General features: G+C 39.4%; 1 protein-coding gene across 1 annotated transcript; it reads left to right on the forward strand.

The window, feature by feature from the left end:
* The first annotated feature begins 2,364 nt into the window (after positions 1-2,364).
* Positions 2,365-11,028, forward strand: LOC105935522 (tumor necrosis factor alpha-induced protein 2). The gene is given in 13 exon segments (XM_036150536.1): positions 2,365-2,451; positions 2,840-3,092; positions 3,237-3,891; positions 4,797-4,908; positions 5,143-5,320; positions 5,705-5,709; positions 5,903-5,949; positions 6,023-6,115; positions 6,217-6,343; positions 6,433-6,555; positions 6,659-6,814; positions 9,954-10,075; positions 10,464-11,028. Coding segments are annotated over 12 exon segments (1,956 nt in total). The 5' UTR covers positions 2,365-2,451; positions 2,840-2,905; the 3' UTR covers positions 10,615-11,028.
* Positions 11,029-16,067: the final 5,039 nt, after the last annotated feature.

Here is a 16,067-nt window from a genome sequence, read left to right on the forward strand (position 1 = left end):
TCATATAATTAATTCCAGTATGCCTGTAAAGAGAGGCCCTAATATCACCAATTTAATTTTTTCACGCTGTTTAAAACAATTAGCAGAGCTAGTTGTATCAGCTGATTTCTCATCTATTCCAGCAGCATAGAAAAAAAGGAGGTTACATTCAAAGTGCACAAACCTTTAAAGTACTTGCAGTGGTAAATATTACAAAAATTAAATGTTGGGATTTTTATATTTCTGTTTTTCAGCTGCCTGTGTTCAAACACACCATCAAACATTTGTAAACTTGTGTTTTCATGCTACACAAAATAGTTAGCGTTTGGGAGTTTAGCGCCGTTATGTAATCTTTAGATTCCAGGCCATTGAGAAAACAAAAATATTGTGTTTCCTACACTGTAAAAGCAGGAAATGACTGGACTGCTGACAGTGAACAGAATATCCATGGGATCTATTTATTCTTTAATAGTGTACACGCTAGGAATTGTAACAACAAAATAGCCCAGAAGAAAGGAACTTTAAAAAAAATTGCTGTTCTCAAATCTCTGCTATCTTCAAAGTTGGGCCGCATGTTTTCATCACTATCACATGTGATCTCATGGGGGAAAAAACACTTTGTGTCAGATCCACCCCTGGCAATCTTCAGCTGTGATCTCCTTCTTGCCGGAATCTATGACATCCATGAGGGATTGCTGGTCATGTGGTTGATGGGTTGATTTTCTAACTCATTGCAGAAAAACACTCTCAGAGGAATGGGACAGACGAAAGACAAGCGAGGTGGGGTTGAGGTACCCTTCCCGGAAAGCCTCATAAATGTCCTCGTGCTTCCTCAAATCAGTATTTTAACTGTACATTTTTGTTACCAAGTGTTGGCAGTCATGTAAAAACGCAATGTCATCAGTATTTAGGGCCTCACCTCTATTAAAGACCAACCATGTGCTTGAAATCGCAGGCCCATTATGATCTGACCACAGTCTTGTTCTCACTCTCCCTAATCCTCTCCCAAGTCCCCTTATTTGCTCTTGTCCAACTCTTGCTTGTCTGCATTAACAGATTAAAAGTTTCTTTTCTGATTCTACTTTGTGCATTACTAGTGCCAGAAGTCCACTTAAAGTGTAGCTATGGAATTTGAAGAACTTCAAAATAACCTTTTCTCTCAAAAGACTAGGATCAGGCGATTTGCCATGAGTCGGAGATTGGTTTATTATCAGCTGTCTGTTTGTTTTTAAAGTGATGTCACTGCAGAAGTAGATGTTTTATTATACTGCATCTGAGGAGTGGAATATTTGATTTTCTAATGTAGCATACTGTGTGTAAAAAACAAATTGTAAATATGACAAAAACAACTTGCAGTTTTGGTTTTAGATATAACTTCTTAATGGTTGTTAATAGCATGGCACCATTGACGCCCCACCCCCCTCCTGGATGAGAGAGGAGAAGCAAAGGAAGGAAAACAACTACAGCTGTGATATTGACCGAGCTCCATGAGTGCTCAGAGGTCACGGACTGGAGCAGAGTTGGATTATAGCAGCACTGAACAAATGTTCAGAGTGCTACAATAGTCTTTCAAATTTTGCATCAACAACAATGCATATACTTTCTCACAATCTAACTGCGTTTTACCTATCATGGAAGAAAATCGACGTTGTTGAAAGAATATTTGCATTAACCTTCATTTACACGTTAACATTGAAAAACTTACTTGCAAGGGTTTTATTTCAACATTCACATTTTTTGGTACTTTGGCAGATTTTCCCAATCTACTACAGTACCAGTTCAGCTTTGGTAAAGGTCAGATTGATTTACTCATTAAGTTGGTCTACGGTACCTTGTTCTTGCTGATACCTGCACAACTTATTACTCTACTGAAACCAGATGTTATTAAATAGGCCACAAAATGAAGCAGAGATAAACTCAGACAAATGGAGGTCAGGTTTAATTTATACATAATCATTTGCTTAAATCAATATTTTGATTAATGTTTTTAGTTGTGTCATTACTGGCTTTAATTGCTTTTGAATAATGCTGGTGCAACGCTTGACATTAAAAAGGAATGATAAAAATAGCTGAGAGATTTATTGTACTTCACAGCATGCAGTCACGTTGTATGACTGCATGTGGTGTTAGGCTGAGAGGGGATCACCAAAGTTTGTTCAATGGCTCTTTTAAATACAGAATTTCATAAGAGTCTGTGAAAGCATTATAGATATCGTTTCCTCACCAACAGAGACCAACATTGCCTCAGCGCCTGTGTTTAAAAAAAGCCTGCCTGTGCATGTCTGTGGAGGGGGGTTTGGACTTTCCACTGCACATCATTAAGTAGGAGGAGCTTTCTGAGCTACAAGACAGCAGAGCTGTCAGAGCCAGAGCAGTGTCTGCAGGATCAGGGTGAGTAACATCCTCTCAAAGCATGTGGAAAGAATTAAACACGTGAAAATACAACGATCTGCTTTTCCTACTCTCACGAAGGTTTCTATGACTCCTTCTACACTGTATTCAAGTTTTACTCTGATATCTAACAAGTTTTTTTCTTAAAGATATGTTAACGTATCAAATTTAACATGTGCGCTTAAGTATCTGTTAACCCTGTTGAGTTGCTGATTTCTATATGTCTGCAGCAATGAGATTTTATTAGACTGGCTTTCTTGGGTTGTTGATATTGACTGAGCACATTTGAAGAATTATTTAATTATTGACGATCGAGGCTGATGAAATAATTAGACATTCAAAAGTGCTAAAGATTAAACACAGACTTATGCCAGATCTGTTGTAATAATTCTTAACTACAGTTTAAGAGTAATGGGAAATGTGTATTGACTTTTTTGTTTTGACTTTTTTCCATACTTTGATTCTTCAGCTTTTTTTAGTCCTTTGGCTCTGATTCTCCTCTTGGACGAGACTACGGACTGAGCCAGACCTTAAAATGCGAGTTCGCTCAAACTCAGAGGGCCTCAGGCTAAACAACATCCTGAATCAAGGAGGCAGATCTGTGGGAGTTTGGATTAGAGGAACACTCCAGAGGATAACAAGAACCTCCAACCCTCAGGATCCCGTCGACATTTCCCCCATAACAGACGAACCCCAGAAGATTATTGAAGATCCTCCAGCTGGTAAGAGACCGCATTCAGCTGACATTCCCTTAACAATAACCATAAGGCAATAAAATCATTATTTGTCTGGATTTTATCCTGCTTCTTAGTCATCAAAAGACACAAAAAACAAAAACAGATGTCTTCTCTCCTTATCCTTTTCAGCAATTGAAACTTTTGAGCAACTTCTTGAGGAACAGCGCTTATGTGAGGCCAACCTTGCACTGATAGATAGAGAGAATCAACTGTTTGGGAAGCTAACCGAGGAAGAAGCGCATAAACATCACGCAGAGGAGATTGAAAAGCTTTCTGCAGACCGTAGAGCCCTGGAAAAACAATTACAGCACACGTTACAGCAGAGTCTGTCTCTGAGACTCGAAGAGGTCACCGACGAGGCTGTAGTGTCTCCTCTGATTTTAACATCTGCCGTGAAGGCCATCTACCAGGAAGAGGAGCAGGATCTGCAGAGGAAAAAGCTGGGGAGTCGACCACTCAGCAACTGGAAGAAACTTCACGACTCCATCCTTCATGGTTTAGTTGAGGACCGAATGGACAACCCCTCAGTATCCCCTGCAGGCCCAGCCGGACAATCGTCTATCCAGGTAGACATCCAGAGCATGGGAAGACAGTTAAAGGAGGACCTGCTGTTGGTGGTCAATGTGCTGAAGAGCTGCTACCCACCAGAAGCCAACATCTGTCAGTTTTATGCAAAGCTGTATCACCAAAGCCTGAGCAACAGACTCAGAAATATTGCGGAGTTTGCTTTGGATGACAAAGATTGTACTTCCATCCTGCGTTGGGTCAATGAGTATTATCCAGGGTAAGGCGTAAATCCCATTTCCCTTTAAAACAGCACATTCTCTTTCTTCTTTGCATATGTGGTCCAGCAGTACTGCTCTAGGAACAGTATATGAGTATTTGGGCTTGTTGGTTCGTCAACTGTGTGATAAACAGACCAACATTTCTAGTCAGTACTCTTAGATTGACGTAATTCACTTAGTGAAACACATTGTATAGAATAATTACACACAAACTGATCTTTTCAAGCTTGTATTTCTGATAATTATATTGATTTTTCCCCCTGCGTCAATTCAAAACATGTCATCTAGAATTAGAATATCACATCAGACTTAGAAAAAAAAAAGAAATGTAGTTCAGAATTGTAGGTTAAATTAAATGTATGTTTAATACCTGCTTAACTATTTGACGAGCTTCATCAGAACGTGTGTTCTTAACAATTCAAGAAGACCGTAGGACCCTGATTGCATCTGCTTTTGCTAAATGATCCGCAAAGGAAGATATTTATTTTTCTCGTCCCCATGTCATCTTCCAGCTGTGCTCATCATGTAACCACATTTTTAAATGCTACTTTTATGTCTGATAAATCCGAAATAACATGAAATTCAAACTAAGTTGACATTAGCAAATACCAAAGTGCAATTGTTGAATTGGTAAAATATTGTTCAGTTTTAAATTCCTTAAGTCAGGAATCCACACCCGGTCTTCGTTTTGTGTGCAAGCCTCTCATTCACCTTTAAATCCTCAGTGTAATTTAGAGACACAGGTCCATGAGTGGATGTTTGTTCCTGTTTCTGAAACTCAGGTTGACAAAATCGTAGAAAGTGTTAAATGAAAAGGGGAATTATTGCTTATGGAACACAGGTCAGTTAAGTCTTGCATCTCTATTCTTAATAATGTTGGTCTTTTGTTTCTTCTTTGTTTTAGAATCCTTAAAAAGCCTGAGATTGCCAGTGAAATTGATTCAGCAGAACTGGGAAAACTGCTGCCTCAGAATTTACTGGATTGCCTGGAGAAGCAGTACCTAGAGACACAGCAGGTAACCCAGTAGTACAGGTCAAATAAAGGCATTTCCCTCGCAATAGTGGCCAGCTTATCTTTAAGCACGTGCTAAATTAGCACTAAATAACTGATTGCTGCAGCCCTTAAAGTGATTAATGTGACTTTATCAAGTTTCAATTACATATTCAACGGTTTAAAGCACCGCTCTTTTGCATGTAAAATAAAAATGTCAACTCTGTTGCAAACATATGCTATGTTTGTGTTTGTTCAGGCTGAGCTTTCAACTTGTATGAACCGAGTTCTGGAGGAAGAAAAGAAGAAATGGATGGAAGAACAGCAGCCGCCAAGAGAAGATGGCTGCTATGCCAGTCCTCTGGCCTACGACATCATTCAGGTACAGTAGCTACTAGGCGCTCACTTTATTCTTACGGCAGCTACAATCTGTGGATGTCTGGGAATAAATCATAAGTATGTGAGGTTGTATTATAGAGGCTTATGCTAGGTATTACCACACCACTGCTCCCACATGAACTTGAGCCAAGCACGAAAACAAAGTGGCAAGGTTATTGAGAAAAATATTAACCAACAAGGAAGAAGAAAGAGCACTTTTACTTATTGATAGCGACTCACTTGGCATAGCTGCACATTAATCCTGTATCCACACTACCAAGAACTTGCTCAAACTAAAGCACTGTCATGCTGTTTTCTGAGTAATATAGGATCAATGAGCCATTATTCATGATACGTAATAACCAAAAGGTAGCTTTGTAGCCATTTTTGCGGTGTTAGATTGTTGCATCTGCCTTCACTGATCCTTCAGGGCCAGAATGCAGCACAAGTCAGCTGTGCTAAAAAGAGAAAAATAGATTAGGATGAGGAAATGACAAAGCAAGGCACCAACAAATTACATCTGGGTTATGAGGATTTGATTGTCCTTGAGGCTGGGGGATGGCTGCGGAAAATGCTTTGGCTGTTCATTCACTAATAAATCTCCTCGATCTCTTTTCAGTTCATCAATGGTAAAGTAACAGAACAAAGCCCAGAACATAACACGTCAGCTCACAGACCTGTTGCAGAGGTAAACGAACGCTTCATCTTTTGTTGTCGTATTTTCATAAACGCCAAACAAACTCATCCGAAAACTCCCGCAGGTTCAAAGCGTTGCAAGAGGACATCATCAAACAGAACAAAATCCACAGCAAAGCACACGTCAAAGCTAACCTGGGAGGTGTCGAACAGTTCAGGTATGTTTCTGCTCCACCGCAGAGGGCCGGTGAAATGTCGGGTAAAGCATCATGCTAGCAGATCCTTGAGCTGAGAGTTTCTTTTTGTGGGTTTTCCACAGGGACATTCTCCAGAGGAAAGGGTATTTGTTCCCAGATGACGTGCGGGAAAAAAGTCTGGCTGTTCTGTCCGACATGAAACAATCTGCCCACACGTATTTATTAAGCCCGATGCACAAGTACCTGAAGGTAAGCGTTGTTGAACTAAACGCTGAAATGACATTTTCATCTTGTCGGTACCTGTATGTATTTAAAGCCATCTGGTTATACCCAACCAGCCACAGTACCAGAAGCTGGGAACCAGTGACTGGCTGAAAAAAGACCGTCTGTTTGAGAATCTGCTGAGCAGCATAGAAACTGAGCTCCAGGACCTGGAGGGTTTGTCTCAGTCTTGTCACCAGGTAGATCCCAAAGGCTCTCTGACTACCAACACAAAACGTATACATTTCCAGTGTATTTCCAGGGACGGATACCTTCAGTGGTAACTATTGTGGTTATTTTTAGGAGGTGATTGGCGTGTTTCACCAGGAAGTGACACGGGAATATGTGAAGAGGCTCCTGAGAGGAGAAGTCAAACTGAAGGACAGAGAGCATCAGCAGAAGGCCGCCATCGCTGTGATGAACAACGCGGAGAGCTTCCACAAGCTTTTCAAAGAAATGGTGAGATTATGTCAACATCACACACAAAAATGTGTCTTGCAACATTTGCATATTACCACTGAAGGATACCGATGAGCAAGGGCATCAAACCGGGGTGCTTAACCATGCCTCTGAGCGGGGAGACGGGAGGCGCGAAAGCCTGGAATGAAGTATATTTTGTGTTGCTTTTTTTTTAGTTTAACATAAAGTGGTTTAGAAACTTAGTTAACAAAAAAGATGAAAGTTCTGATGACATGTTTGTATCAGTGGATTAAGGGAGTGTGGGTCTGGTGGTTAGAGAGCCGGATGTTTGTGACTGGGAGAGGCCCCAAAGGTCAGCGAATCTAAACATCTTTCACTCTGGGACCCTGAGCAAGAACCGTGAGCCAGAGTGGCAGCACAATGCTCCCTAAGGAATGGATTAGACACAGAGACAGAATGGGACTATAAAGGGAAATATTTATTTATTTAAAATCTCAGGATTTGAAGACGCCAAACATAGCCTGTGGTTCTGTAACAGTCATATATAGTTACCCTTTTTGTACCACTGTTTTAGCAAAACCCTAATATGACAGACCTCATGCGTAGGCTGATCAGGCTAGCACTTTTCCCTCTCAAAAGACCATTAGCAAGGGGAGAAAAAAAATCAACACAATGACCTCAACAGTGATTTTGAAACCATGAAGATGCATTTGAGTGAATATACCGCAGGACACATTCCATTTTCTTTACCACCCACTTGTTTGAACCTGTTTCTCCAGTTAACGATCTTCATTTTCTGCAGATAAAAGCAACGATGAGTAACGTCTGTTGGTATGGATGAGAAATCTCCTTTATGGTCTCTCAGTGGGGGAACAATGAAAGAATTCAAAGGAACAGGCGGGTCAAAGCATGCAGATTCATATTTTGGTTATCCTGGCAATATGTGCCTGTATTCTCAAAGATCCTCAGATTCCTCTCAGAGAGCTCCTATCTTAGCCTAAAAATTCCTGCCTAGGAGTCTTAAGTAAGGAGACGACAGAAATGTTTGTTGTAGTGTGGAGGTGCGGTTGACTCTGTCGCTAGGTGTGACGATGTCTTTTAAGAGCTGTGATCGGTTAATAGTACAAAGAAAAAAATTCACACACACAAATGAGCTCCTAGTAATCAAAGGAGAGAAATGAACCGATTAGACTAGATTAAGAAATCGGTGACATGGTGGTGAAATTTAACAAAATTTAATAATTGTCACAGCATCAAAATGTTTGAACACGCCTTATTTACATCCTGACCATCATTTTGAGTTGCTTATTATATTTATTCCCCATACTGGTCCTTTTGCTTGATATTAATGTGCACTCACCTGACAGCATTGTACTGGGATTGCCTGCTTGTATAAAGTTGTTGGATTTGGTAAAACGACCAACATACAATGAAGGAAAAAAGGTGGAAAAAACAGAGAAGAGCAACACCTCTGTTTGCACACCTCTGGGAGAACAATAGAGGGATGTTGAACGGTAAATCGGTCTATAGATCGCAGCACAAATAGGCGGACTCTGAAGCATATTGCACATATTATCGATGTGCCTTTTCTCTGTTCGTCTTGGTGCTTTTAAGCACCAGCCTGGAAAGTGAGACGCGCTCCATGCAGCATCAAAAGCCAGAGAGGAGCAAAGCAAACTCCTAGATGGCCGTTTAGGCTACTGATATCATCATGTACAATACAGAAAATACTTTCTCACCGCTTTTATCTTGTCTACAGAATGTATTTATGTATATATTTTTCTGCAACTTTTTCCATTTCTTAAAAAAAATTTATAAAAAAAAAATTATTAATATAATTTACTGAGAAGAATATAAAATTTTCTCTGTACTAAATTCTTTGTAATTTTGTTCATGATTATTCAATATTTTTCCTATTTATTTAACCTCAATAAAATTACGTTACTGGAGCCATGCATTTCGGGCCACTGAAACTAATACATTTCCCCCAATGGGGATGATGAACTTTTTCTTAGCTTCATATGTATAATTGTATGATTGGTAAAGAAGTTTATATCCTCACTTCCTCCACTGTTTGTGTGATGGATCAGCCAATCAGCTCTCTCTGTTTCCAACATCTTCCCTGATTAAGAAACTCTTAGACTCGCTAAAAGTCCTCCTCACTACTCTCAATATTTTTTCCCTTTTAGAGCTCTCTTAATGAATAAGACTCTTAGTGAATAACTTTTATCTTACCAAGGTATAATTCTAAGAAATATTTTATAATTAGGGAAATTCTAAGATTTTTCCTAAAATAACGTTACTGACATTACTTTTAGTCTTAGGATTCTTTGTGGATATGGGCACTGGAATTTTGTCGACATAGGATAACCAAGATCAATTTTAATTATCTTTATCATACAAGAAGGGAAAAACATGCTTGGGCCCCTCCAAGGGGATTTATCCATGGGGCCCTGAATTAGGTGATACTCTCTCCTTCAGTCTTCTTTACCTTATTTAGAAGACACCTCAAATTAAAAAAATTCTGTATGGTTCTGTAAATGTTGGTGACCCCTGCTGTAGACGGATACCACAGATCAGCACAACAGACAAGGTCTGCATGAGCGTGAATGTAACTTTAAGATTGCGACCATTTACCTGTTTTTCAGTGTGTTGGATAATATATTTTATAGTTAAGCGAAGATGTTGTTGGCATTCTATAGCTGGGATTTCTAGAATTTATTGAGCGACAATCATGTTTTTAAATAATCCAGAAATAACTAAAAGCACAAAAAGGAATGAGAACCGCCATGTAATGGAAGACTTCCTTATATCACCACAAGCCATCTGGCAACAACTACCACACTGGCAGTTGCGCTGCAAAGCGTTTGTATAAAGGAGACAGTTCCTCCTATGTGGGGCCCCAGGTCCTTGTTTGACATGTGGCATCCTGTGCAGAGTGAGTCCAATTTAAAACTGCTGACTTAGGCTCCATACTTTGCTAGTGGTACGAAAGTTAAACTTATATACTGACTATTTTCAAACTGCTCAGGAGCTTCATAGAAACGTAAATTAATCAAACCGGCCATTTCACTTCGGGTGCATAAATAAATAAAATAGACCATTAGTGTGATAAATATGACATTCCTGACAAATCCATTGAAAAACTCAAGCTAACCTAAGTTTCCTGTTTTTACAGGGGTCCAAGGAGGACTGGTTAAAGGAAATCCTGACCCACATTGCAGAAGTGCTGAAACTTCAAGACATCCCTGCCCTGCAAATGCAGATAGTTTCCCTGGGCCACGACTATCCTGACCTAAGGTAATCTTTATGTTCTTTGTACAGAATTACTGTTAAACATGAGCCAATTATCTCCTTCATATTTCTCTTTTTCAGTAAGTCTGGCCTGAACGCCAAAGAAAGATAAATTGCTGTTTACGTCAAATTAGTTTGAGGATAAACAAGTCTATTTTTAAAGGGAAGAGGAAGTGAGCTCTGCCAGACATTTGAAATATCTTCTGCTGTGATTTGTTTCCTGATAGCAGCGCTATCAGAGAAAGCCACTATCTGTTTTTCTGAATCCTGAGTATAGATATTGTCAGTGGAATAGTTTTGCCATGAATTAGGAAGAATGGTAATGCGTGTGTTATATCATTCTGTAGCATGAAAAACAAGTACTAAGTTTATCTCCTTACTTTTCCATCTGCAGTGAAAAACATGTTTCAGCTTTGCTCAAACTCAAGACAAACGTCTCCAGAGAAGACAGACAAAAGGTCAAGGCGACTCTTTCAGACACTCGCGAAGGATCCAACGGAGGTGTTGAGCATCGCCCTTTTTTCTCCAAAGTAGTAGTTAAATAAGCTGCACTGCTTTTTTCAGTTACATATTTAAAGTTTGATTGAGAACTGCGTTGCATATTGTCATGTATAAGCGTTCTGAAAGCTCTTTTTAGTGCAGCTGTGAAAAAACTGAAGAAGTCAATCACATTTTGCAAAAAATTGTACATAGAAAGAAAGCGTTGCCAGTGTGTTACAACTACCAGTGCATCAGTAGTTTCATTTCTGAGTGATGCCATGTTGGGTTCGTTCAGACTATGAATATGTAAGCTTCTGCTGACAAGGAAAGTTGTATGTTTGCCTGTTTTTGTAAATAAATGCATAATTTTATATCAAAACTATGCGAAACTGTTTGTTTTTTGCAATGAAATGAGATTCCTTTTTATGTAGGCAATAACAAACATTGTGCCGCAATGAGAAATAAACCAGATAAAAGAAGTTGAGTTAATATAGTTCTTTTTGTATTAATTTACACAAACGTTTTGAGAGAACTAAAAATATCCAACTGGAAAACATTTTCAATAAGTGTAGAATTTGACATTATCTAATGGTGAATGAGCATTTATTTCTGTTCTTATACTTGAAGCGAAGTCGTCACTTATTTATTCCATATGCGTGTTGAGTTTGCTGTTAGAAGAGTGCCAGTGCTTGAATCTCTTTTAGCTATTGTCCTGGTATCAAAGAGGGCTGGTATTCATCGGACTATACCTGACAGACTGAGGATTAGTGGATAAAACATTAAATGACTTAAAAGCATATAAAAGCACAACAACTGTAATCCGATCTTAAATTGATAATCGCCTAAATTTTGTTTTTGCTGTTTTTGAAAATGCCACATAAAAGACAAGAACAGTGAGCCATGTTTACATAAAGTATGTAAGAATGTAATTAAATCAAATCAAATATTTATCAATCAATTTGTTTTAATATTTGATTAAATCAATCAAATATTTAATTTAAGAAATAATTTATTAAAAAGCACATGACTAACAAGGTTTGGCAAGATCTCACCCCTTCTACAGTGTCGCCCACAGAGCTGCATTACCTACTGTGAATCATCTTGTTACTGGGAACTGCTTTATAAATTAACTTACCTTGCCTTACCATGGACCTACATCAAGGACTTTTTTGCTGATTGAAGCCAGAGAACAACCAAAGAGCAAAGATTTATATTGCCTTCCTAAGAGTCACAATGTTACCCTACCAAATAACAATAACATGGCAGACCTCCAGGTTTCCCAAGGCCTCAGCCCAGAATACTTGATGGAGCTGTGTTTACTGGAAGATTATTAGGCCATTAATCTTCTAGGTTTCCGCACACATTGCTAGATTATGCTGCAAGCAGATAAAGTCTTTTGAAAAATGGAAACTCATTGACACGATGGTGTGGGAATTTTGGCAGCCCCTTGCCTCAATAAGGAGTTTCCAGCATGTTTAGTCAGCAGAATAGCCGGCACCTTAGGGTCATTCCCGAGGAAAGGATATGAGTGGGCAGAGGGTGCTGCACAAAGATCATTATCAGCACGCTGTTTTTCTGTCCTCTTCTTGATGTAGGAGGATGTGTTCAGGAAGAGGGGGAGTAGGTGTGGACACGAGGAAAAGCTTTTTATGTAGGGAAAACCGGAGGAAAGTCTGGTCAGTTCCTTAAACAGCTAACAGAGACCGCTTGCCAGTAATTTGATTCACTGGTTAGATAATAGCGTAAACTCCGCAGTGCTTCACAAATGCCACTAATCCAGGACTGAATGAGTACATGATGTCTGGAAGGACAAACAGGTTTTCCCTGAAAAGACAATAGCAGCACAGCTTCCTTTAGCATGGTAGCATCTGAGTGAACCACAAGATATTGTTGAGCTGGGGGGGGGGGGTGTAATGGACCCTCCTGAAATCTGATTGTGCCCCCCCCCCCAGGTGGCACTTTATAACACAAATGGTTGCAATCTAACCAACTGCAGGAATAACTTTACAGTATCTAAAAGTAAATTACACAATAAACAATCAACCTCTTGAGAAAGAATTGCAGAAAAGATGAGATGTGGAATAACAGAAAGTTGGTTTTATAGAAACTATACTTCATTACACTTTTTAAAATACAAAAGTATGATGCAGGGAGTTGTGACCACTGTGGGGAGGATGAAACAGTGGAACTTGTTATGTTGGTGTGTCTGAAATATAAGCACTAAAGAGGATTTAGGCTAGAAGTTTAAAAGATTGAATAAAAATTTACCATAATAGGCACATTGTAAAATAACTTATAGAGCAAACACAGAAATGAATATAAATAGGATTAATATAATTAGATTTTTCTTGTATGTGTATATACATAGGGAAACTTGTTTTCATCACATATATCTGTTTTGATAAAATATTGTTTCAATTTTGTATATAGATACAAAACCATCAAGAACTACACTCCAACCAGATGGTGGCGGTAATGCACACGTCCAGTTTTTTGACAACCTCTAAGAACTTAGGATGAAGAAAAGGAGCCAGAAAGAATGAAGTCTAAAAGGAATATTAGAGACAGAAGGGCACTGGGCAAGTGAGGAAATCAGGATTACAAATAAAGCATTGTTCTGATTTTTACCAAAATTAAAACTAATACAAAACTAATAACAAAACTAATACATAGAATATAGTAGGTGAATGCAATAGTTACACATACACTAATGTTGTTTACAACCTGAATAAGAAGAATGATTATGCTGTGTTTCTAGAATTGAAGAAGTCAAAGATATACGATCACATAGCTGCCGCCTGAAAAGGAAGCCTGAGGCGTCCTAAATGTGGTGCTGATCCTAAATTTAAAGAATGTGAAGAGGATGTGCTGGAAAAGTGTTGTAACTGTGGTGGTAAGCACAGAGTGACATATAGGAAATGTGAAGTCAGGAAAAGGGCGGAGAGAAAAGTTAAAAGGGCGGTAGAAATTCAACAAGTTAGACAATCAATAAGATAAGCTATCCGGAGGCAGAGAAGAGTGTTGGAAAAAAGAATGAAAGTTTGAGAATTTATCATAAACCAGCAAATGTTTGGACAGGTATTCCCAGGTAGGCCTATTGACTTGGAATACATAATAGTTGAAGTTTGGACTGAAGAAAAAAATAAGTTTCTAAACAGACCTGCAAATAATTTATTTATTTGCCCCCCTCTTCAAGGTCTTATGAGTACTAAACTTGACTGAGTAGAACTGTGTGTGTGTGTGTGTGTGTGTGTGTGTGTGTGTGTGTGTGTGTGTGTGTGTGTGTGTGTGTTTGTGTGTGTGTGTGTGTGTGTGTGTGTGTGTGTGTGTGTGTGTGTGTGTGTGTGTGTGTGTGTGTGTGTGTGTGTTGGCTCACTGCAGTTTCCCAGAATGTGAAGTTATGCTTTCCTCCTTTTTTGTGCAGTAAATGTGACTTAATGGTCACCCCCCCCACCCCCCCTCAAGATAGCCTGGCCCCCCTAATGTTTCTGAAGTGATTCCGTTCATAAAATGTTGGAGCAAAGCCTTCAGGAGGAGATGACAAAGTCAGTACCAGCAGCTGACTTAGAAGTTGGACACCTTCTAATGTGTTTCATCGGCAAAAGCTTGAGATTTTTCAGTCCATCAGTACCCTATCCCTCTTCTTCCCTAGATTCAAATTCATAGTTTTTTTTCAGCCAGACTAAAGCCACTAAAGCAATTAAGAGACCCACCTCAGAGTGTGCCACCATTGTGCGTTCTAGGCAGAGCTCAGAGGAAATCTCCCAGCCATCCACCTCTCTTGATATCACAGGAAGAATTTTTTAATTTATTTCTACTAGAACATGATCTACTGTTTTCTCTTAGGTAGCAAACTGTGGCATCTTTCGGACACAATGCAGGTAAGAAAAACACAAAATGTAACTGCTGATGCTACAGCGGATGTCCAGCGCTACCTTTCAGAGCCCAATATCAGCAGAACAGAAAATCCTCAGGAGTACTGGGAGAGGCAAAAACTATTGTACCCTAATTTATACAAACTTGCATTTTTTTTGTGTGTGTGTTACACAGACAGTAAATCAGTCTGGTAAGGCTTCATTCCCTCCGGTTAAAACACACCGGACCAATCACCAGACTTTTCCATGCGTCACTCTCAGCAGCAGAATTACCCATAATGCAGCAGTGCTTTTCTGCTACAATAACATTTAAGATACATTTAAGATTTTTGTTGCTTGGTGCCTTGGAAGATTAAGAAAGTACATGTGTAAGTACATCATGTGTCCTCTGAAATTTTAGACAAAGCGGCAAAACATTGTTCACTGGAGAATTTGCTCGATAACATGCCATGTTTCACAGAGTACAAATTGAAAAAAACCTAGCGCAGCACTTGGAGTATTTTGCGTCACATCTGTAGTTATCTGATTGGTTCTGACCTGATGACGCTGACCCTGTTAGTCCCACCTTTGAAATCGGGCTCTACCAGCTCCTTACCAGACTGATAATCAGTGTATACGGCGTAAGTCACTCTGGCTGGCCAGGCTACGTCTTAAGTGCCCTGTGATGGGTCTTTTCAAAGGTCGGAGAAGTAGTGCAAAAAATAAATAAATAAATAAATAAAAAAGAATCGATTAAAACCAAAAACTACTGAAAAACTTATGTCGGAATAAAATCTTGCATTTTGCAGATCATTGTCCAAGTTGTGCAATCATAACCAGTGTCCTCTTCCAAGTTCCACAAGCACTTTCACTGTCTGTCTGCTTAAGCACACGCCATTTCACTAAAGTGACATACACAGCCCGCCATGTAAGATTGAGCTTTTCTTATCAAATTTACACACGATCATATTCAGAAATGTTCTATTATACACATGTGGTAATCATAAGAGAAATGAATAGTTATTATTTTTTCATTATCATTTGCAACGGCCCTAAAGTATAAGAATACAGGCAAGCATTACAGATTATATTGTTGTGATTATGCATTCAGCCAGTAGAGGGTGTCATGTGCAAATGATGCTTCGAGAAATGAACCCTTAGCTGAAACAATTGGTTCCAGTGGTTCAATGCCTCATGAAGCCTCATCGCACCGTCACTGCGTAATGTTAGTCCTGGTAATAAATAAATAAAAAAGTGGGGATTGGTGAGCAGATGCTAGTCTTCCCAAAACCGAGTTACTTAGAGGGAGGGGAGGAATCAAAACAATCGAGGGTCCTGATGGCAGGCATGTGCAGGCTCAAAAGGGGAAAACACTTGGGTTAACAATCAGGCAAAGATTGGCTTTCCTGCAGCTCAATCGGGTCTCCAGCAAACAGATCAGCAAACACAAAGCTGGTGTGCCACCAGCTGCAGCTCAGCCGCGCCTCCCAGCAGAGATCCCCTGTTGAAAAGAGCGCTCAAACAACAACACTCAGAGACCAGGAACATGACATTCACATTCCCCAAGCAACAAGACACGGGGTGTCCTTTGTTTCCTCCAAGAAGAAAAACATTTTGATTTATTGTCCAAGCCATTCCATTAATAAAGACTATTGTATTTTACA

The sequence above is a fragment of the Fundulus heteroclitus genome, chromosome 19 (assembly GCF_011125445.2).
Source record: "Fundulus heteroclitus isolate FHET01 chromosome 19, MU-UCD_Fhet_4.1, whole genome shotgun sequence".
Classification (NCBI taxonomy): Eukaryota; Metazoa; Chordata; class Actinopteri; order Cyprinodontiformes; family Fundulidae; genus Fundulus; species Fundulus heteroclitus.